The 25,567-nt window shown below is 36.3% G+C and overlaps 1 protein-coding gene and 1 long non-coding RNA gene across 2 annotated transcripts in view; both read left to right on the top strand.

Annotated features, from left to right (window-relative positions):
* Positions 1–25,567, top strand: part of LOC138935354 (uncharacterized) — a 236,201-nt gene that overhangs the window by 151,740 nt on the left and 58,894 nt on the right. The gene's annotated exons all lie outside the window — the stretch shown is intronic.
* On the top strand, positions 20,745–24,013 carry LOC138935773 (stomatin-2). The gene is given in 5 exon segments (XM_070300606.1): positions 20,745–20,785; positions 21,724–21,888; positions 23,046–23,213; positions 23,790–23,855; positions 23,857–24,013. Coding segments are annotated over 5 exon segments (597 nt in total).

Raw genomic sequence — 25,567 nt, 5'->3', positions numbered from 1 at the left:
GTGGGACGATGATACGACACGCGGCACGCACGCTTCTGTAGCGTGTACGCTGATAGCAATGAGCTTATATGCGTGATTTAAAATGCTGCTTAATTCTCTGTCGAAATTTATGAATATTTATGTCTCTTAAATTCTCATATACTCAGCAACGACTGCTGAAATTTTCATTCGCGTTATTTCATTCTAGCGTCGCTTAGAACGCTCTCTTGTTTCTTCTTCCCAAAATAGTTGGAACTACATTTTTTTGCTCCTTGTGTACTTTTTGTTTATTTAATCATTTAAAGAACGTATGCAATTACACGCTTTTTAATTAAAATTTCGAATTGGAAATACAATCGAAAATAATATTATTGTCCCAACATCGATTTAAAAATACCATCGGCTCAGATTGGAAGCCGGCTGAATCCACGTTAGTTTCTGAATTAGATCTGGTACGCGAGCACGTAACGCAATATACGCGTGCAACGCAATATTTGCGGCAAGCGAACGGGAATTATTGAGATCGCAATAACTCGGAAACACTAAAAGGCTATGAATGCTTAATGAAATGCGGATAATCGATCGGGTGCGTATATTCGACTATTGCTTATTCCGCGATGAAACTTTTGATCTTCGTGGCGCATTAATTTCACGCCTACGTGTCACGGAATATACGGACGACGTCGGATACGGCTTGTTATTTTTGTACTGCCACTCTCACGGTGAAAGACAGACAGAGAGAAAGAGAGAGAGAGAGAGAGAACGAGTTTACGAAAAATTTCGACGAAATGCAATCGCACGGAGGCGTGAATATATAACGCTAGATGTGTGTGTACGGTTCTCGTCCACCGTATGGCACGACCACGATGCGCATCGCCGACTTTTTCTCTCGCAAACTTCGTTGTGGAGTTAAAAGATATTGCGTAACCGTCGCAAATCTTGTCTAGCAGCGAAAAATAACGAGGGATGCGTTTGCAGTAAATAATTTGCATACGCCGAGCGCATGGAGCATAATGTTGCAAAAATACGCGACATCGTTCGCTCAATACATTAATAATAAAAGAGCGCGCTTATACATTATTTCAAAGATCCCTGATGAAAATAGTGTGCACCTTTTGCCCCTGAATTTAATGTACTATAAAATTGAATTGACAGAATTGCCGTTAAAATTGCGGATTTTGCGCAAATACCGCGCGTATGCAAAATATGCGGAGAATTTATATGTTTCTCCCGAATTTTTCTCATAAACTGGCTGTTGCGGAGCCAGGAAAAAAAAAGGTGGAGCGAAACAATATTTTCTTTGTACAAGGATTATGTCAAAACAATTTTTTTTTCGAGCAATAACTGCAGCTTCAATTTACACGCGCTTTATTAAATAATAAATTTGCTTTTCATGACCTGTTCTTTGTACAATCTTTGATATTTCGTAATGAAACTCAATAAAACGATTTGTGTTACCCGCACGAACGCGCAATATCTACAACTCCTTGAATTTTACCGTCATTCATACGCCGCAAAAAATATTTTATATTAAATTAGATCAGAAATTTGCGAAGGAAAGTATAAAGTTCGCATAGGGGGACGCGGACAGCGGGGGTTTATGAATGTTTAATGACATTAAAATATTCACGGGAAACGCCATCGCCGCCGGGATTTTCACATTACGTATTTCGTGATAAAATTTCGCGTCACGTCACAACCGGCGCGCTCTTGGCGCGTCCAACTTTCGAGGAGCATTAATTTCACGCCTCGGTCAAATATACGACCGACTGCTCGGTTGCGCCTCGCCGTTTTTGCGCGACGGTACCCAGCCGCTGTTCCAGTAAATATACGACAGCGCAAATCCGCCCACTAGTCATCCCTTCGGCGCCGTGAAGTTTCATCGTTCCTAGCATAGGAATGTTTTAATATCATTATATCATTGCGCACAGAGAGAAAGAGAGAGAGAGAGATATTTTTGCTTGAAAGAATCTATGTATATATTAATATATTTTTTTTTTTTTTTTCAAATTTGCAAACCTTGCAATTATTTTTTTAATTATTACATAATTATAAATTATACAGCGATAATTCACTAATGATTTTATCAGAACTCTAACATTTATTTTTTTTATTTATTTAATGTAATATATTTCGATATTTAATAATGTAGTTTAATTTATAATTAGCTGATTGTACATCGCAAAAATAGTTTTTAATTAATTAATTTTATTTAATGCAGACAATGAATTGTCTTACAATATTCTTTAATTGGCGTGTTATTCTCTCATCATGCATTTTTCACGTATAACGTCGATGCACAGCAATCTCGCCACGATTTTCTGATAACCGATAAAATAAGTCGTAAAAATTAATCAAGAAACGACAATAACACAACAATGCGTAACAATCTATGATTTGTGTATATAGTATCTGTGGGTCATACATATTCCACATTGATAAAATTCGTCGAGGGGCGAAAAGTACGAAAAAGATACGAAAAAGTAAATTTGTGTTGTAAAAAAAAGATTTCATTGCATGTCTAAAACAAACTTTATGAAATAAAATATGAAGAGATAATTGCAAGAAAATGAAGGAAAGTTTGTCGTTTTAAAAAAATGATGGAACGTTTGATAACTGATGATTAAATAATCATGGAAGTAGCCATGAAATCAGCGAGATATTTTCATTGCTTTAAAACACGGATATGTCATACGAATTATTTCTAAATGATATTTATTTTCATAATATTTAAAATCACGATTAAAGATTGATGAATATCGGAGAAGTAGAATCAGTTGTGATTAATGTAATTGCTATATTTATAATTATATTATTATATTTATGATATATATTAATATTAATTTATAATATATCTATAATATTTATAATTAATATAATTATAATTATATTTTGCGTGTGTAAAAAAATTATATAATGTATTCTCTTTGTGTTCATTATATTATATTATATATAGTATAAATATATAATTAATACAGTCACAAGATTTTACGATCATAAGAATCATTTGCCTAACTACATCTGAATTAAGATTTTACTAAGAATAAATTTCATCTGCAAGTAAATCTGTATCGGGAGTGTCGGGAAAAATACCGTTTTATTATGTAAATACAATATATCGCGTCGGTAGAACGAATATGCGACAGTTTCGTCAAGTAAACTCCGCGCAACCGTAGGTGCAGGTATCAAAGTGTAAGCTTCTACGAGCAGAGGAAGAGTATCATTCGGAGGCACTCGTGGCTGTACCAGCACTCGAAACTTAAGCTTCCTCACTCAATGGCTACACTGCCATTGAGTCACTTGTCAAATAATCCGCTGTTTTCGTTTACATATTCTATGATTACTATAATAATTTCAAAGGTGTAGAAAAAAGATATTAAATGACTATCGTGCGGATATATATCATATACCGGTAGTAGAAATATGCAATTCGAGAATATTTAATTTTCACTTTCAAAATATTGTACATAAAATATATGAATTTTAAATAAATTTATCAGATTAGGTATAGCCTCTAACATTTATAGATAGCCACTGAATATTTATCGAAATTAGTTCTCTGTCGTATCGACAAAGCTAATGCTGTATCAGTTTTTATGTGTATGAGGTCGATCTGGAGGCGAAATTAAATCGACAAACTTTTGCTATCAGATTAACACTATCAGGATTGCGATAGCACCTGTCTACGGAATTTCGATGTAACACGACAGCAACTTCTAATTTTACTGTTCTTCTTTGTGATTAAATCGTATAATGTGAGTACGTGACCAACGTTGCCGTACATTGTATGCTCGTATATCCCAAATATTTTGACGCTGGTAAATTTTATTATATCGTATTTTATTTATTCAGCAAACCGAGTATTTTGCGCAAATGTACATATATTAAATCAATAACGCGCAATTCGGCGAAAGAATGTTCCATTCATTCAAATGTGCATACACACATGTTTATTATGCGGCGCATAAATTTTGCTATACACAACGCGTCGAAAATACGGTATTTTTTTGTATTAAATATTTACCCTAAAAAAATATGGAATTTTTGTTGGTTATATATTGCGTAATAAAGAGAGGAGAAGAGATAAACAGCGTAAATAAACGTAATAAAATATCTCAGATACTGACGCGGCATTATGATGACAACAACGGTATTTTTAATTTCACGCTGGCATTATTTTCGAGAACTATTTTACGAGCATTTACCCCTCTGTGCCCTTCGGAAAAATCTCGATTTGCCTCAGCAGAGCGCACCTTATTTGTCGTGGAATTTCATCGCGGAATAAAATCTTATCGCCGCCGTCGTCGTCATCGTCAGTCACCGAGGGGATCACGACCATCGTCATAATGTTGTCTCATGCGTATCTCGGGATATGGTTTCGTCGCTTTTAATGCCCTATTATCAATCTCTCGAAATGATTTCGCGCCCTTATCTCCCGCAATGAAGGACGGAATATTCATGAGGCAATGAGAGCGGCAGCGAGTCCTGTCAAGTCTTTTATGCAAGTCGTTCGACCGTCCACTTCACGATCCTTTGTTTAAGCGCGATAATTATTAATGGTATTTCGCGCTGTCGTCCGCGCTCTACCGTCTCGTTCCCTCGTTTTCCCGGGTACTCGTCACTCGTCGGTGTCCCTCGCAGACGTGAAGTTCCTTCTAGCTCTCAGAAATAGAGCGGCGCGAATTTTCTAAAGGTCTCGTTCTCTAGCTTTCCTATTGGATGCTATAAATTATGGAAGAAAGTTTGAAAGAACAATGCGAGCCCGTCCTTCCCGTGCGAAAGGAGAGTTAATTGAAAACTTTTGCATAGACGCTGGACTTTGGACGGGAAACCTATGCATACGCTTAATTGGCAAATCGATTAATATTAGGATATATAATAAAGGCTACTTTGAGCGCACATATATGTAATTTTCTATGCTTTTGTGAATTGAAATATTTCAGAAAAAAGACATTTTATCTGGGATATTTTTTTAATTTCGTTCTTAACATATCGGCCATTTTCAATGAAAAATTACGCATTTTGTGTAAAACAGTTTCGCATCGATTTTTACAAACGGCAGCGAGATTGGAATTCGAGATAATATTTGACAATTTATTGCGATGAATCGATTGATTTTGCCCAAATATATGTACGATTATTATTCAAAGGAGCTGTCACACATTCAAAACATAATACGATTATACGTTATATAATTATCTTGAGTTAGGCTGTATAGAGGTATTTCCACGATATCGCTAATAAACAAACCGTGTCGTGTGCATCGGCATTATACTATTTAATAACCCCTTAATTCGGTAAACTCGAATCGAGTTTCATGTTTCATGTAATAACTCGCGCGATACGGATGTATGCGCAAACGATACGATTACATAAACGAGCAGATACGCGTAAACGACTCCACAACGTTGCGCTACCGTAGTATTTAATCATTCCCTTATCCGGCAAACTCAAATCGAGTTTCTCGCCGTAATTCGCGATAGAGACATATTCGATAACTAGGCATAATGGCCATGCGCAATGAAATTAACAGAGTTTATTATACCGAAATATCTGTTACCGGTATGTAAATAAGAATAATAAATTAAAATCAGTTCATTGAAGGAAATAAAATTAATTTCATCCGTAAAGATTATAAAAAATAGAAAGTATAGAAAGATATAATTATATAGTAATCTTATTAATAAAAGAATCATATATAATTTTTATGCATATATGAGAGTCTCCTGCTGTTAAAATTTTACGCGAAGAATATGTAAATGTTAGAGAAAAGACTAAAAAAAGGAAGATATATTCCATTATTCTTGTGAGGCGAGAATAAAATTGTTATAATCAAGATACGATATATATACGATTCTCCAATTTTCATCATAACTTGCGAAGTCTTGTAGAATCTCGTGACACATCGTATGTGAAAACCCTATTACAAGGATAACTCGGGATGGCAAATGGCATGTACGGAGGCAGGGGAGAGTCTCGTCGAGATCGTTCTTCGTCTTCAAGTGCTTCTCTAGGTAACTTTACAGAGGCGAAGGCCTGTAGAATCTGCCACACACAGACGTATGCCAGGTACCAATACGCCTTGCTATATCAACTTTGAAGTGAGAACGCAATAAGGGAGAAGGTCGTCTGTTGTGGAAGGTTTTCACCGTAATTGCCGAGAGAGATTTTATTAGCTATACGAGCTTTTCGCCAACAACGTAATGAATTAACAAGTAGTGCACTTAGTTGAATAACATGGTACCACAACGTTGCTATATTACATTTAATGCAAACTTTTAATTTATTAACAAGATTGAAAACACATATGATGCGGGGATCTTACATTATTATCGTTTTAAGCATTAAGTATTAAATTAAAAATAATTCTATTCAATATTAATGATGAAAGAAGGAAATACATCTATAAATAATTATACTTTGTCGCGTCTCTCTTTGAAACACAGAAGTAACTCCACAATAGGGGATTTTTAATAAAAATCTTACGATAGATAGATACCGCACGTACTATAATCGTTATTTTTATTACTTTTGGTGCTTTTTTACAAGAACCTTCTTTAAATTGCTAATTGACTATTTGTTCCCCATCGACCCGAACAAACGTGCCTGTGTCTCGTTCGCGATCGATCAATACACCGAAAACTGGTGGAAGCGTGTCCTCGAAGGCCGTGACAGGGGAAAAAAACGATACCGATAACGGAAGAATCGGCGGGGATGGGAAGAGCCGCGGGATGAGGGTGACGGTGGCGGGCGGTAGCCATCGGGAAGAAAAAAATGAATTATACGAAGAATCGAAAATGCTAATCACGATGGGAACTCCGTGGTATTGTCCCGGCATTCGCTCCGTTTTCTCTTTTCCATCGTGCGCGAAGAGAGGAAACGCAAAAAGAAAACGCAAAGAGCGCTTGTCATATATCGCGTATGTATAGGAGTCTTACGACGTCGTTTTCTGATGGATTACCTATTTCGCGCACTTCTATCGCCGTGCGGAATTGGTCCGGGAATCGTACATTCATAGTGTCGCCGACGACGAACGAAATACGCTCCCGCGTTGAATTACCAGCAATCCTATCCTCGAATGCTCCATAAATCTTGATGTTGACGGATTCAATGGATCCTTTTGCGTAAGAATTCTTTTAAGTATAAAGGCTCTGTACAGATCTATCGAGAAAAGAAATTTAGACAAAACATCGACATTTAATATAATCAAATAAATAATAATATATGATTGAGAGGCGGCAATTAAGAATCAGCGCGGGAGATAGTGCGCGTATAATATTTGTGATTTATTACAATAAAACATTCATCGATTTATATAAACGCTTCTATCCTTTCTGGGGTCTTCATCAGTATAATATTTAACAAAAGACCAAAATCGACATTTAATAAATCTTTTTAATCTCTTTTTGTTGTCTCTCTTAAAATTAAATTTTTTAATTTACTAAATAAAAAGTAAATATTTATATGTACGTTGGTTGTGGAAATACGTGGAACATGTACCGTCTAAAGCATCTTATCAGTGACAAAAGAATTATTCGCGTGAAGGGAGAAAGAAAGAAAGAGGGTATATGATTTGAAAAGTTAGTATCAGGATAATGTGATGTACAATCTCATCTCCCGATGGATGACCCGTTCGTTATCGTCCGGAAAACCAGCTATAGGTCAAACACGTGCATTACTCGGAGAGAGAAAGAAATTTCGTAATTTTTTTTTTTTTTAAACTTGGAAAGAATAATATTTTTGCGTGATTTTCAAAGCCGTATAATTCCGATATTGAATTATATTTATTCTGAAAATGAACAATATATTTTCAGTGCGAATGTAATTTTATTGTTTTATTGTTATTCATAGATTTTGTTTTCCTATTGGTTGAAGCCGCTTGCAATCGATTTTGCTCAGTTTAATTCGAGTAAAATGAATTTGTAAGTGATTTTTATATATATATATACCACAAGAGAGTGACTTGATTTCGTTATTACAGTAGTAATAGCGTTTTCAAGTCGGCCAGTTCGCCAGTCCGCGAAGTAGTACAAGCAAAAATATGCGCGACGTAAATAGCGTACACAAGCAAGCAGTATTCACACAAAAACTACAAAATTCTACAATCACAAGGCGATAAAGATAAATGGGTTTTTTAACAAATTTTTCTTGAATAAAAAAATCTTAAGTTTCCATGGATTTAAACTTTTCAGAAATCGAACTTTCTTAAAAGTTTTGTGTAACGGTTCAAGAATTATACAAGTATTAAGGCTCAAATCGATTCCAATAGATAAAAAAGTTATTAGCAATTTTCGTCTAATGAAAATGTTAAATCGACGTACCGCCCCCAATGTTAATCATTAGATCGCTTTCCAAAACATACGAAAAACTCTACAACTTCGTGGAGAAGAACTATCGGTTTTTTTTTTTCTCAAGTCGACATTGTGAAAATAGGGTGCTAACTTTACGAAGAAGAACAATTTCAAAGTTGATTCCCGAAGAAACGATGAGGTCGGCTTGCCAATTAGTGCGGCGGACGAAGATGGAAGGCGATGGCCGGAAAGCAGAGCGCCGTATTTTCATTTGGCCGGATCGGGCTCGTCATCCGGCAGTTAATCCTGGTCGAGGGGACAAGCCCAGGGATGAACTAGTCGACGCAACGGGATCGTTAGTTTTAATCGTTCGACTGCTATTAGTTCGTGTCATTCTCTCTCCCGTCGTCTCCGCCCGCTCCGATTCGATATCTCTTCTTGTTCATCGTTGTTGCCTCTTCGTCACTCGCTTGTCGCTTCTTCCGCGGCCCGTCTTTTCTCTCTCGCTTCACCGAGTCCAACTCTTCCTCCACCTCGTTCGCTCCTTAACTGCGTACTCCCTGGTGCCCGGGCTCAGACGACATTATCGATGGCGGGCATTAAACGTCTTTTGCCTCCCCCCCCACCTCCCCTTCCTCCCTTCTCGTTGTCACCCGTGCACCGGCGCGCGGCGCCCACCCTCTTTCGTTTTATTCGGCTCGACGTTCTCGCTGGTGTCGTTTTAACGTGGATTTCCTACCCGGTGGCTTTTGATAACGGCGCGAGTGGCAGCTTCTTCCGTGTTAAACGACGAAACCGAGGCCGGCTGCCGGCGCTGAAAAATGAAGTGACTTGTGTATCCCGTTCTCGATAAGAGCGCCAACACGAATAGAGGCGACCTTCCTTTCTTCGCCCGCGTACGTGAATAAGACTGAAGGCAAAAATTGAAAGCGCTACACACAACGTATATGTAATCCGTCTTTGACGATTTTAATTGAATTTTCATGACAGCGAACCACCGACAAAAGTTCCACGATTGTACAAGAACGAAACGTTTCAGGCTTCAGCGCTCTCCGTATAAATAGAATTCGCTGGATAGACACGAGTGGCGAACAATGGCAATCATCCCGCAGGAAAATCGAAAAAATGCAATTCCACGGTATTGTTCACCACACTATTACCGTGCCGAAAGGTGACAATAACGACTGTAATTGTTTCGCAAATTGAAATTGTTAAATGTTTTTCTTATCTTTTTTTCAATTTTTTTGAAAGCCGATAAATATATAAATTTCACGGTTAATAAACTTAAGACTCGACAATTATTTATCGCCTTAAAAATCTGTTTCTTTAATTATATCTTGAAATATTCAATGAGATATTATAGTTTATTTGTGATAAATATTTATGTTAATTATATTTATGTTAAATGTTTTACTAATCGTATATTGTTCAGCATTTTTAAAAATTTTATCTCTGACCTACATTATTGCAGAATTTATAAAATAGTTTCTTCCTCTCTTATATTATGATCTTAGCATACATAATTTAGCAAAGAGATGGAATATTATTAATGCATTTGGCGAAAGCTCTTCTGAATTCTGTCGACGCCGCAGTGGGCTTAGCTGTTTTAAAACAGTGAGTCTCGTACAATTGTGTCGAGTCCTTTGAAAATGTACGTGTGAAAATCCGACCAATGTAGACGACAGCAACCTGGTTACGAGCATTTTAATGCAAATTCACATCTCTCGACCCTCACATTCACATGCATAAACGAAAGACATTATTTTCGCAGTAAGATTCTTCTAGCTTTATTGGCTACTAACCATCAATCTCTGCGATGATAACTGAATTTGAATGCGGCAGAATGTCGATGAAAATAGTAATTAATATCAGAGAAATAATTTTAGTTTGTCGAGTTTTTAAATAAGAAATGCAGTGATTACACGAGATATCAATCTGCGATATCATTGTTTGTAATATAATTAAAAATTAAGTGTTATAATTATCATACCGGCGCAGATGTTAATTTTTTGTGTTAAATAGAAATGTTTTACTAAATTATATAGTATTTTTTTGTTTAAAATAGATTGTTGTTGGATTTTGTAGTTTTTTTTTTTTTTTTTTTTTTAACATTCGGTAGAAAACAAAGACAGTATCAAATATTGTATTTAGCACTTGTTGTAGAAAATTCAATTCTACCATCTACAATACAATGGCTATTCATGCGGTCACGCATGTTGCACGCTTTTGTAATTCTACATTCCTAAGTGAATTTGTGTTATACCAAGAGACAACAAACATTTCGGTTTGTATATACAGGACGTTCCGAAATTAAATGTCAAAACTTTGGGAACGATAAACTAAGAAAAAAAGTCTTTTAGAAATTTACTCGTTTTTACTTCGTTTTGAAGAAAATCGTAAAAAAAGAAGCAAAAAAGTTTTCACCAAAAAATTTAAAATACGATTAAAATTATTAGGTTTATCGAAAAGTATCATGAGATAAAAATTGCAGAGCATGGAATTAAGTAAAGGGAGTGAATGAAAATCTTCCTGAAACAAGATTAGAGGATTATAAATAAATACGCGACAATGCGAGATCCCCAACACGCTTCTACATGCAAAATTTCGACATTTAATTTCGGAACACTCTGTATATACATATACCACGTTGTCAAAAATTCGTATTGCAAATAATATTTTTGCTTTGCAATTGTCAATTAAACATTACGAGGAGCGCTCGTATAGAGTATTAGTTACAAGAATTATTTTTTTATTTTTTCTCTAACAACTTGAGATAACTGGTATATGTGGGTGTTTTGAGAATTTCTAAGAATATATTTCTCGATATTACTGGATGTAGCCGAGGATTATTCAGATGTCTCTTAACGTGCGAACGTTAGCGGCCCGAACGCTGGAATGAAACTTGAAGTATTAATCCTGGCCGAGAAGATATCGAGAGCAGCCGGTGTGCGGGAGCCGTGTACTCAAGGAAAATTACACAGGCTAACGCAAGGTAACGGAATCTTAATCTCGTTGGTCCCACCGCGCCGAACGGAGGAGAAAAAGGAAAAAAAGGAAGAAGAAACGAGACAACCTGCTCTCGCCTGCCAACGAAGACTTGACGGGACAGCAGCTGGCCATCTCGCAGATTTTTCACCTGGCGGCTCGCGCGCAGCCTTCGGGTGTAATTTCAGTAATTTAATTTCACGGCCTAATAGAGGAGTCCGGGATCGCAAAGAAACGAGGCACAGCTGGAACGGAAAGAAACGCGATCGACACGAAAAACGAGAATTATAGTCGAGAGAGGGAAACATGAAAGCGGTACATCTGTTAATACTTTCAGAAAATTACCGTGTCGCTGCTTATGATAATAAACTATAGAATGATGCGAGAAAAAAAGTTTTCTCTCCGTTCAACGTTATTTTTAATTTTTGATTGGTTGCTTCGGGCCTTTCAGAAGCTACGTGTACCGTAAAGAGAAATGATTAATATTCTTTGTAACAAGGAGATTTCAATATCTGCAATCTCCTCTTTTTTTTTAATTATCGTAACCACGGATAATTGCGTGAAGGAAAGAGAGAGAGAGATCACGCGACGATGCTATTCGATTAAAATATCAAATGCGTACAAATCTTTTATTGCATTACGTAAATATTATAACGCAGTAGTGAGAAAAGCTTGTTTCTGGCGAAAGAATAAATTTCTACGTCTGTACGCGATATGTACGATATATTTATGTGTGTTTACGCCAGCGGTGTGTCATCAGAAAAATCATTAACACCAACATGCGTAACAGAACGCTATTGCTACCATGTAAAAGCTATCTTCCACGAATGGATAAATCTGTACGATATGATCTCTCCGTTTCGTAATACCCCGCTACGTTATATATTACCGTGGCGAAAATAAACGCAACGAAAGGCAACACGGAAGGGGTGGTCGCGGTTTTTATCCGCGACAAGCCTTCAGCTTTAACGACCGCATAGAAGAGCGTCGGGCGCGCGCGTCCCGATTTCATTAACGGTTTTAAATACGGTCGGCAGGTAATTTTGTCTCCCGCTGTAATGGAATTCAATTGTAAAGGTAGGAGAAAGGTACAATCTTCATGATTGAGAAGATAAACATTTATACTTTCTTTTTTTACGATTCCCATTTTACTCGTAATTGAATTTTATAAATCACCAAATATACTCTCTCTCTCTCTCTCCTTTTTCTTCTTTTATTTAGTCCATAAACGTTTGCATCTTATACAGCACGGTTGAACAGAGAGCACGAGCGATGTATAAAATCTGTGGATTATATATAGAACTGTAATAAGTAGAGTTAAATTTATGGGCATATCGTTAACATTTTTGGAAATAATTAGTTGCGTATGTATTATTTAATTTGCTCGCGTATGCATAAAGTGCTCTTTTTAAGCGGGATAAATAAATTATCCGAGCAAATTGAAAGCTTCTTGTTTAAACGGAATATCTAACTTCTTAATCTAATTATAAGACAGATACACTTGTCTCTGCCTACCATTAACGCGCTTCTGACTACGCCTAGTTGGATATTCCGCGCGTATGATACATACTCCATACAGTGGATACGGAGTGCTCTGAAATATTACGACACTATCTCCCAAGTCGTCGAGACCGCTTGCAAATGATAGATATACGATGCACGAACGCACCATATATATTCAGCGTACTCTACGTATAATCTACTTTTCCTTAATTTATCTTACTCATACGTAACGCAACCGCGGCGGCCATACACTCGCGGATAGTGAGCGCACACACACGTGCTCAAGATACACAACGCTTTGAGCTATTATATTGAAAACTATCGTAGAGAGAACGTAATATAACAATAATTGTATAGAAAAAATATAATAACTTAATTTACAATTTTTACATTTTAATTCGATAATTCAATTTATAACGATCCGGTAGCCGAATTATAGATCCGTTCAGATCCCGTAATCTGTCACGATCGAGTGAGCGCACAATTTTAAATAAAAGTGGAATTTTCAGAAATATCAATAAAAGCGTTTCGATATCCGATCGAGTTTCCTTTATGTAATGCGAACGACGAATGTAATTGTCAAATATACTGATACACGCATGCGTTCGCTGATTAAGCATCGTGTATAGGAAACGTAGTATTAAATACGCGTATTTATTATCATTTCGCATCATCTGACATTTATCGCTCGACAATGAAGCTCCGTGCTGATTAGAATAATAACGCGAAATTATATCGCCATTTGGGACGCGCGGGTATTCCTATGTACGTACGGTAGCGTCGCATCTAGTCCTGTTGTCTCTGCTCCATTCGGCTCTATGCGAATCGATCGCGGATATCTATATAAACCCTCCGCTTACGGAGACGTGCATAAATCGCATTCCGGTCGCGTTTGCGTGCGGCACGCACCGTCGATTCGCCATCCTGCGGCGGCTGTGGCGGCTGACAACGACCGCATCGTCAGGTTCGTATTATTAAACGATTCGGCCAACGGATACAAATTGCACCCGGATTGCAGACGATCGCCTACGTAAAATGCGCCCTGCGTAACAGTCCCGATAGCACCGCGTCCGTCCTTCCTCTACGTGCGCATTTTGTTAAATCGTCCGCGAAATGACACAATATACCGCCGAAATATATTTAAATTGCTCTCGTCGATTATTCCAACGATACGCGTATAGAAATGGTCAAAATTAAATCAGAATTACGATAAAAATTACCTAAATATCGCTTTAATGTATCGGACAGATTTGTATGCCGCACGAAACGATTCGCGATAGTCGGTGCTTCCGCTGAAAAGCCTCGATAACCCACTGTATTCGCAACATACGCTCTATGCGCGTATTTTTCTCACAGCTACACAAATTTCATCCGGCAGGGTCTGCCTTTCGCCGACAGGAAGCGAAATTCGATGCACACCGTTTACTCTGTACCGTTTATTCTGTCACATGTCAGTTGTTACCGAATAACGGATGATTGTTTTTCGGAATAAAGTTTTCATGATGCCTCGACGATCCTGGCCTCCCTGGCTGCGTTATCAATATTTAATCGCTCTAGACACTGTACTTTGCTTGACGTTACGGTAAGAAAAAAAACCTGCTGCTTCTCATCTTTTTCGAGGCATTTTATTTCGACAGGATAAGCTTAACGAACAGCATTGATCGACTCGTTATCGCCGAGCGTATTTGCTGTTTACCCGATAACACATGTTAGGACGGTGTATGAACCGTACGTCTCACGATCTTCCGTAACCGCTCGAATATCTAGGAACGACAGGAATATCAGGAAGAGCGCATTCTGCCGTTAAGCAAGCGCAGCCTCGACACGTATTCCTCGGTCACGTGGAGACGATAGTGTAGAGCCCGAATGTTCAGCGTTCTCTCTACGTGCGAACGTTTGCCGAAATGGTCAACGATGCCAATATTATCGTGAGTCACCCTTTACGAGCTGCTGGACCTCTCGTTCATGATAACGCCCGGCATGTAAACCTCGTCGCTGCTACGTTACGTATAAGATATATGATCCGATCGTGTACTTACTTATCTACGAATGACTCTTGTTGCATTTTGTGTACAGTTTTGGAATTTCCAAACTCAATTAGTTTTAATTATCATCGCATAGTTTCAGAAAAAAATGGCAGATATAACATAATTGCCTTGATATTTGTATCTTGGTATAAAGGATTATTATGAAGCGTATTTCACATTTTTCTGAATAAAATTTCAACATAATTAACTGAAATACTGATCTTTTTACTGATTAAAATGTTGAAGAAAAAATGATCGAAAAATATTATACAATATTTTATTATATAATATTAATATATTATATATTTTATATATTATATAATATTAATATTATATTATATTTAATTATCATATATGAAATGTATAACATATTGATTATTCAAGAAAAATTAATCGTTGTTGTATTACATAAGTATCAAAAGAAGATTAAACATTAAGTACTATTACGTGATCGTATAAACGATTTCGTTGATGATATCAGAAACAGATTAACATGTGGCGTTGTCTCACGTATCAACCGAACACGATTATATTTGTACTATGGACATACCAGAACGCACACGATACAGTTGCATGTAACACGGTGGTTCAGTGCATTACAAGTTAATGCAACAAATGACGAATTATTTTCGGATTTGCGAGTAATTGCAGTTTGCAATCCGTACATGTATTATCAATACATGCAAATTTATCGTGATGCAGCTTTTAATTAACACTCAAAACTCTCTCGCTTACTGTTAGATTTGTGAAATGTTACATCGTTTATTTTTACGTACAAGTTAATTGCGTCCGCCGTAAAATCGTACTGGATTTCAATAATTTTTTTTTTTTTTTTTTTTTTTTTTTTTTTTTTTATAACATTATATTTACACAGCAGCAAATAGTTATTTTCGAAATCCTTCATTTAATAATCCTTCAATTAAAAGTCATTTTTAATACAATTTTGTGATCATGGAAAAGGTGTATTAAACACGTTATATATTTTTCAATTTTTTAAATACAAACTTAATTATATCTTCTGATTTCTTATCGATGTAGATAAATAGCCTTTAACTTCATCAACGTAGAATTGCATAACGGCTCGTGTACATAAGCCTAACGTTGAAATGTAACTAATTAATGTCTCTGAAACAGTATCTTTCTCGATATGTATATACGCGCGAATCACAGATAGAAGGTAACGTAAATGCAGTAGAGTCAGTTGCAATTCCCGACAAGGAAATTCGCAGTGAAATTGTAATATTGTTGTTCGTTGGAAGATCTCAACGTGATAATCTTGCCACGTATCCGCGAATTATATACGTCTAATGAATATCATCGATGACATACATATGTCATAATTCCTTTATTTCTTATAATTTTATTTGACTCCACTTTTTTTATTCATTTGTTTATATTGTTAATTTTTATATAATATCTGACGTAAATTAAAAATTAAAAATTGGCTGTATTTCAGAAAAAAAAGGTAGAAGGTTGAAATTTGTATAGTTTAGTAAATTATGAAGTAAAGTAAGTTACTCTAAAATGAAAAAATAAAAACGTATATTATGCAAACATTAATTTGCCTAGCTCGAAGGGGGGTTTATTTGCGGACCCATGTTCAATAAGAAAAAAAAGTCTTATTTTAACCTCTAGAATATGCTCCTAAAGTTTAGTACATCATTTCAGATACACCCTATATTATATATTATATATATAATATTCGTCTCAGTTTTCTTCAACAATTTTTACATGCATTTACACAACTCAATTCTTTGTTATTGTTCAAGTTACACATTATATTAGCACGCTAGATAGTTGCAATCTCGTCTTTTGTTGCAAGTGAGCTGAACAGTGTATTATTATTTTATGTCACATTATTTTGTCTACGATAATGAAAATATTATTATTATTATTATTAAATTCCCTATATTTATATATTGAAATCTATGCGCATGAGAGCGCATTTTAATTTATCCACTCGTAAACTAATGCAATTTTCGATTATTGTAGAATTGTATTAATCTTACACGCACGCGTGCTTGTAGTATCGCTATGATGAAGGCAGCCTAGCGACATAGATCGACGGACAAACTGTCTTTAGATAGCGAAAAATGAAGTATACGGCGTGTATCGTCTAGCCGAGGCGAGAGAGGAATGACACATAAATATGAGCCCACATACATGCGCGCGGAAAATATATGTATTATGTACTTATACACGATACGCCCGGAAAGAGCATACGATCGTAGCGGATAAAGGAAAACGGAGAGGGCAGAGAAGAGATGAGGTATACGTGGGTTAACAATGTGATCATGGTTCAAGCACTCCCACAGGATCGCCACATCAGCTAGCCGACTCACACCCTTTCTCACCGTCGCCATCCAACCTCTTCACTATCCGGTATTTTGCTTCCCCTTCCCCGTGTGTGTGCTCTTCGGGATACACTCTCGTCTGTGATCTGTCAAGATACTCCCGCGATCGTTTCCATCGATGCATGCGCGACGCGCTTATATGCACGTGCGAACCTGCCATGTGCAGATCGCCGATTGTCGATTATGGCCTCATGGTATACTGCGAAACGTATTCCCGAAAACGCGGGCTTTTGGAAAAATGACAGCCCTCCACCCCGATTCCACGAATCGTATATATTTCAATATTCCTCTTCCTCCGCTTTTTTTTCCCCTTTTATTATGTCGTTTTTCGAATCGCGCAAAATATTTTACTATTTTTTAGCTACCTGGCTACCGAATACGCGGACCGATAATGGTCACCCCCCCGAGGGATGATGAAATAATCATTATATTTAGAAAATGTATTAATTAAGAAACTTCTCTCGGAATATATATTTAATATAAGAGTTTAGATCACAAGGGGATAAAAAAATTCCCTCTAATGCGTAATACTTTGCGAAAATTGTCTCGTAATTCTTTCGACATTAATAAATCGTGTGCTCCTGTTAACATTATATGTAGAACCTTGCTTGTTAAATCTTATCTCAGCTACTCTGCTATTTATCAGCGTTGCGATTATTATATCTGGGCAGTTTGCTCTGTACACGTACAATATAAGCGATCCACTTGCTTTTATGTAAGCTAGTCATGTTTCGCGTCGGGTCTATATATATTAATTACAAACTTTTTTAATTATTTATTATTATTATTATTTTTTCATTAACTCTATACATATTTTTTAATTTAAAAACAACATTGCATGTATGACGCGCGTATAATATAATATTAACAACGATATTAAATACGTATGTATAACCACATGTGAGTATAACATTTATAATATGCTTATACAATACCGCTCATATTTATTTAACATTACGCATGATAAATAACAACGGCGGAACATTATGATTTTTGCCATCGACGTAAACAGCATTAGCCAACGGAACTTGTCCATAATGAAATTTTTCGTTTAGTTTACACCGTAGCCAAAGTTTGTCGATGCACATTAATTGACCTCATCATCGCTATCGCTTGGCGTTAAAGAAGATTATTCGTAATGGGCGGCGATCTGAAAATACGAGTCGGGGTTTTCTCGTCGGTACTCCGAAAGAGTATCTGCGCCCGATCTCGCGAATGCAATTTCATTAGTCTAATGGATTTCGATGCTCGAAACAGTAATCCGATATTTTTTGCGAAGTACGGCACGGAAAATTGGATAATTCATGAGTTTCAAGTAATGAAAGCAAATGTAACGCGCGCGTCGAGAGGTGCGAGCGATTCGATAATTTTTAAAATCGAGTCTACTACATAAATGTAAAAAGGAAAAACGAAAACAAAAAAAAAACAAGACAAAAAGAATGAAGCAAAAAGCACACGACGGAAAGAACGACGGGATCCGGACAATTCAGGAACAACGCTATTACTCTGTCACAATAGACTCATCGTCTACGAGATCTCTTAGCGTGACGTCTTATAGGAGCGAACGAATTCGGACGAGATCGAAGGAGAACGTTTCGGCCCATTTACCTCTCGATTAATCGATCGAAGATATTGGAGCCGTCGAGTGCTCTCTCGAAATGTCTCCAAATCTTACGATAAATGCATTAACGTATTATGAATTGATTCTAGAATTGACAGAGAGGAAAGGAGAATGAAAGAGAAAGAGAATTTCGAACGATTATTATACTATAATAAATATCATATGCGAGAGAGAATTTACGTATATAGGAATACGCTTGACATTTTTATTTACATGTTGGTCTCGCGCGTACGTCAGTTTTATATTAACCATCTAATTTGGAATTTAATTGCATTCCGGTAACGCTAACGTTGGCCACAATCGCCTTTTACATATTTTACTCCTTTCGTTAATTAAACTTTGCGCGCGTGCGCAAATAAAATGAATCTGAAATGTAGATCTCGCAGCACTTTCGTTATAACACGCATCAAGGGGAATAATTTACTTTTTCCAACAGCTTCGCGTACGTCACGACCAAGCTGGTTCATACTGCCTTTTCACACAAAACTTTACAGCTCGTAAACACAGGAACAGAACCGGTGCACGTGGCTGTCGGTTAATTTAGCGCGGTTTCGCGATACAGTATCGCGCGAGTGCGTGCACGCTTACGTGCATGCGATCGCATTCACTCTCGGCGCGCGTTATTTCGGTGCTTGTGAATTTTTACTACCATTTCTGTCGTTCACGAAGACTAAACTCCCCGGAAACTAACCAAAGAACGATCAACGTGCCGTTAACGTTGTAGTAACATTGTTCGACGTTCCGATCAAAATTAGAATCGCGAGGGGTTAAACATAAAAAAAATATAAAAGTAATATTGATGTTTCGGAAAAAAAAAAAAAAAAAACTAATTTATAAATTTTTTTAACATTTAAAAAAAAAATATATATATATATATTTTTTTTTTTATATATATAAAGTTTTTAGATTAGTAATACGATTATTCGTAAGTAAACAGTTGTATTAATAATGATCGAAAAAAAAACATTTTATTTTACTTGTGTAATACCGATTTTAGATCCTAAAGCATCACATAGTAAATCGATCGAGGATAATGATACGATCCGATAACACAATATAATAAGTTTTTTATTTTTTTTTTCTTCAAATTTTGCTTTCAAAATTATCTTACGAATATATATATATTTTTTTTTAAATAAAGATTGTTAAGATAATTACATATATTTTTGCGATAACGCGGCGTACTGCTGGATTTAGAATTACAAGTGAGAGGAATCTCATGAACAAGCAGGTTCTCTGCGCTGATCGATCCTGCGTGTCTTGTTTAAGTGGAGGACGTCGTTTTGGTGAAACCACATGGAGGGTGATCGAACCCAACAGAGACTAACGGAAGGAAAGTCCTCTACAATACATGGTACGGTACGTTATATACAAGAGATTGCAATGAGGAAATAAATCGCTCACTTTCCTTAATGATTCTCTGCTTGTACTTCTCTCTGATAACACGGAAATTAAGAAAATTACATTAAAGTTAATGTACCGAAGTTAGTGCATGCGCACAACGGAGGTTTGTGCGTCAAATATGTTCCTTTTGGGTTTTAAATTTTCTCTTCTAAAAAGCGGAACTCGCAAAAAAAGGTTGACAGAACACAGCGCAATGAAATTAATGAGAGAGAGTATGGACGGAAAGGGACAAATTACTTTTCTGGCAGACGTTCCATTTCACGCACAATTTAACCTCTGCGATCTCCGTAAAAGGCGTTTGCATGATTGCTTTGCTTGCAATATAGTTGAAAAGAAAACGATCAGCGGCAGGGAACGGGATCAGGCGAGCGCATCGTCCACCCTGCTTTTACCTAATCACTTTTGTGATGGCTCGATTAATCTTCCTCGCTGACGAAATCAGAGCTGTTGCTTAAATCGAGAATTTGTTTGAGCAAGTTACAAAGCTGCGTACTTACAGAAAATTCAGATATCTGTGTGAAAGAAGACTATTATATTTAAGCTCTTATTTATAATTAATTAATTGAAATTGTAATCATATATGAATATATTTCATGCCGTTATAAAAATCGCGAATTATAAGTACGAGAAATAATAACATCGAAATATTATATCATCTTCGTTCTAAAACGAAGGCGCAGAAAGACGAGATAGTTTGCAAGAAAAGAGATGTTAGAAATTTAAATTAGATTTATACACGTAGCGTGAATTAGTATACTACTTTATATAATATTATCTTATTATTGTATACATTTTTTTTATGTTATTATTCTGCGTTTTTGCTACTGACAGTTTTCACTTTACTCTGACAGTTTTACTCGACGAGTTTATTTCTACAGTCAGATGAAAGTATTTCGTACAGGTTTTTTCCTTGGTTACACGTCGCGTCTCTTTCGTACAGCTGGCACAACATTTAAATACTTGATTGCGCGTACCCCTTTTTCCTTCGCTCGCCTTCGCGTTTGTTGTAATCTCTGTCTTTATTTTTAGTCATTGCGAGAATTAGAGACGGAAACATGCGCGACAGTGTGACGAAAATAAGCTAATTACGCATGTTAAAAATCTTCTTCAGGCTCACAGCGGTGAACTGTCACGAAATTCGTTGCGTAGTTTTTGCCGTAATTTTGTCATAGGTAGAATGTAATTGAATTAGCAATTAAAATACAATGCACGAATTAATAAAACAATATAAGATACAACATCGTATTGTATGTTCTACAAGTAAAATTTTATTTCGTTTGTCATATCTTTAAATTTGATCTTTACTCGCCGTCACACTACTAAAAGGGTGGTAACGTGCATTATATTGTATAACATGTCCAAAGTCATATTGAATGGATCGCGTATAGCCGGTTTGTGGTGCGTTAAAAACTACGAGGAATAATCGACAGCCTGTGGACTATCGCTATATTTCAGCATTTCTTGAGGGTGGTTTAACAGCTGCACCACCGGTTCGTTTATGGTTTATTACCTCGACAGCGACGAGACGAATTACCCCTTCCGCTTACTTACTTTTCCAGCTATTCGACGTGGTTACTGGCCGCGAGTACACCACGAACGGTCCTCGGCACGAGGAGGAGTATCGTTGAGATTCTGTCAGAGCGGGAAACCATCTCTCGTACCATGCAGACTGTCCTGGACGAGGCAACGGATCCTTGGGGAGTCAAAGTCGAGCGTGTGGAGATGTGAATATTTTATCACGATACTTTAGCACGTCGCGAATGCACGGCCGAGTGTTGTTTCCCCTCGTTACCGACTCGTCCATTCGCGTAATTAATTTGTTCATTACTTGAGATGGCGGACAGAAATAAAGAAATATTATTACGCGAATTAATTTTGTGCTTCGCAAAATGTACCTTGTAAAATTGCGTTTTAAGATCACGGTACGGCGAGTCGTTCACTTAAGGCGTATTAAAAACAGTTTGCTCAACTTTAAATGTTTACTTTAATACTAAATCCACCTTGTTCGCGCTAACAACACTTTCCTTCGCATGAAAAAGGAAAGAGATTATTATGGACAACAATGACTAACGCAAATCTGAAAGTCCTTGATCGGCGTATGCGGTATATTCATGCAAACTTGGTGCGGAATGATCCGATAAAAATAATGCGCTAGCGAAAATGTATTTCAGTCAGAAAGTATGGGAAAGGAGGGAAGAGGGGAGGGGAGAAAAAAAGATAGAATTCGCGGCCCGATTTAAAATTTAAATGTTCACCGAATCCACGTTCGCGTAAAACAAGTCGGCGGCTGTTTATTTGCTCTCTGTGTATCCCATAAAATTTCACAGACGGACAGAGTACGAATCGATACGCTTATAGATTGCGTTTATTTGCATTGACGAAGAGTTATTAAGGAGTAATTAAATTACGGTTATATGCATTATGCTACGGCGGCAATATGACCGTTTTGTTATTAGCTCTTTGCGCTCGTCATGATGGTCTTGTCATACACGTTTATAATAATATTATATGTATTTTATTCACATTTACTGAGATTATTATCACCTGTAAAGAATATTTTTATATTGAACTTTTATGAAATAATATACGTGAAATAATATACGAGAAAGTGATGGCATTTAAAATGTTTTATAAAAAATGCTATTTTATTAAATTAAGAATATTTTATTCATTAATTAAAAAAATTAATTATTCGGTATTATGTTATTTTTCTAAAGATTGTTTTGAAGCGCAAGGAGGTTAATGGTGATAATTCAAGCGTATTCATCCTAAGAGATCGTATAATCTGTAACAGAGTCGCAACTCACACGACTGCGCTCGCATGCTCGGTCAATCCTTTCGACTGCCCGAACCGGATATCTAACGGATGCCTCTGCTTCAGAAAGGACATCCGACTTCCGGTGCAACTTCAACAAGCCATGGCCACGGAAGCAGAAGCTGCGAGGGAGGCGAGGGCCAAAGTGATTGCGGCGGAAGGCGAAATGCGAGCTTCTCACTCTCCGAAAGAGGCCAGCGATGTCATTTCCAGGAGTCCTACTATCCTGCAGGTACGCACACACGCACACGCACGCATGCTCGTATTTCCCCTTTGCAACCAGAAATTGCAGGCTAATTAACAAACGCTACTAATTATCTACTATCGAAAATTGTACTTTATTTTGTGGTTTTGCCTTATTATATCTTGTTTTTGTAATATTAATATTTTATGAGTCGTTTGATGCGCGTTACTAATTAATATCAATCAAGCAAAATTAATATTTGCATTTAATCGCGGCTTCGAAGCGACGTATTACAATTTTTTTAATTATCGGAAAGTATAATTCTGAGCACATTATAAAATCGATCGTGAGGATAATTATTTACTGCGTGCATTGACATTAAACCTTTTGTCTAGCGAAACATTTTATGATTATGACAAAAAAATAAATATGATCAAAAATTTCAAACGTTATCATCAAAAATTTTAAGAAGAATGAGACGCGAGATTCTCTGATTATTTGTTTTACTAACAACTCGGCATCCGATCCCCATAGTTTGGACTAAAAAAAAATCCTCGAGTCAAACATCGTAATTAAAAGATAATACGAGTGGAAAAAAATTTGTCATATTTTCAATTCTTGTTACCGCGATATTCGTAAACCCTGAACAATATATCCGGCGAAAAGAACTCAACGGTCATATTCCCATTGCCGGTTTTTGACGCCTTTACTCATTCCCAGCATGCGCGGTCATCAGGAAACTGTGCAGATGGCGGAACTCTTACATAAAGCAGAGGATAAATTATTAAAAATTATAATCCTCTCTTTTATCACTAATGTAAAACACAAGATAATTATATTTGTAGCATAAAGATAATACGATGTTATATCGCTTTGAAAGCAACTCCGATGTAAGAAAAATAATTGGAAGAATTGTATGGATAATCTGTTACTTTATGATATCATGTAAATCATATTTACATGTACTTATAGCTCTTATTTCTGATGTTTTATAAAAATCGGAATAAATTATATGTAATTAAAAATTAATTTATCTTAATTTTTGTGAATTACGCAAATAATGAAAAAAAAAATTAAGAAGAATAATTATTATCCATTTTATGCATCTTTTCTTTTTTAATAATCAATATGTGAATAACTTTGTAAATACACTTTTTTTTTTTTTTTATTTGTTTTGCAATTTTGTAAATGAAAAAGTATTTGGTTGATCTTGAACATCCGGTATAAAGCAAATATATTGTATAAGAAAAAAAGAACTAAAAATGAGTTGTAGATGATTACATCTTGCCAATACGAACCGGTAAGACATACCGTTTGTTTTTGATGAGCAAATTAATTAGCAAATTAATTACGCAATTCTCGAGATTCAATTTGCCGCAGATATCGATTTGATAAACACATGCTCCGATAAGATCGCTTTCAAAGCGCATCTTCGTTTAACTGACCTAGCTCGTATATAAACAGTATCACATCAGATATCGTACATGTATTTTTCCACATAGGATAGGGAAATAGTGCGGCCAATTGGCTAATGAACGAGTTTACGATTGCCACTATCGTGATTTGCATTCGTTCGCTATCGCATCTCGCTTTCCGTTTATAAATATCGTAGAGTTCCCTAAAAGTCCAAATTCGTCGGTCACCTTTTTATCTCTCGTTCACCATTTAACATTTCCAACATTCTATGGTTTTTGCGCTCGACTACGTTAAATATTTTAAAACTGTAGCCTTTTTTCTTTTTCTTTCTCTTGAGATTTAAAACTAGAATTTTAGGCGAGAACCAGTTAAAACCTAAGGACTTTTGCACTAGTGAAATCAAATATAAGGTATTATACGCGGGTATAAATATTAATATTTAAACATTCTCTCTTCATTTTTGAATGGAATATAATATTGAATGGATAATATTTTCTAGATATGTGCTATTATATCTTTACTAATGAAAGTCAGGCTTGAGTAAGATTTTACAATTTATCAATAATTAAGCATATAAAATTCGATATAAAGTCGACACTTTAAAAGTAAAGTTTGCTTGATAAAAGTTAGAAATTCAATATATCTATAGTATTATACAACAACGGTCAAACGCATTAGTTGCTTATAGTTTTGTTATCCTATTTCGTTCCGGACATTCGTGTTACATCGGTTTTTATTCGCTCGAGTGCACAGACTTTTTCAAGATTGCCGTTCGTGACGCGATTTACCGACGTTTATTTCCTAGGGAAAACCGCATGTCAGTATATTTTACTTCTTTTTTTTTTTTTTTTTTTTTTTTTAAGTTTCTCTGCAGCGTACCAATTCGAAAGGATATGACGATGCACAAAATCGACATAGATCTTTTTGTACATAACGCGGTCCTTCTCAGCTAGCGCGGTTCTGTCCGACATGCATTCAATAATGTTTG

The sequence above is a fragment of the Polyergus mexicanus genome, unplaced genomic scaffold (genome assembly GCF_030449975.1).
Source record: "Polyergus mexicanus isolate NDT 795.1 unplaced genomic scaffold, iyPolMexi1.0 SCAF_8, whole genome shotgun sequence".
NCBI lineage: Eukaryota > Metazoa > Arthropoda > Insecta > Hymenoptera > Formicidae > Polyergus > Polyergus mexicanus.
Note: the sequence above shows the minus strand (reverse complement) of the source record. Positions and strands in the feature narration are given on the sequence as shown.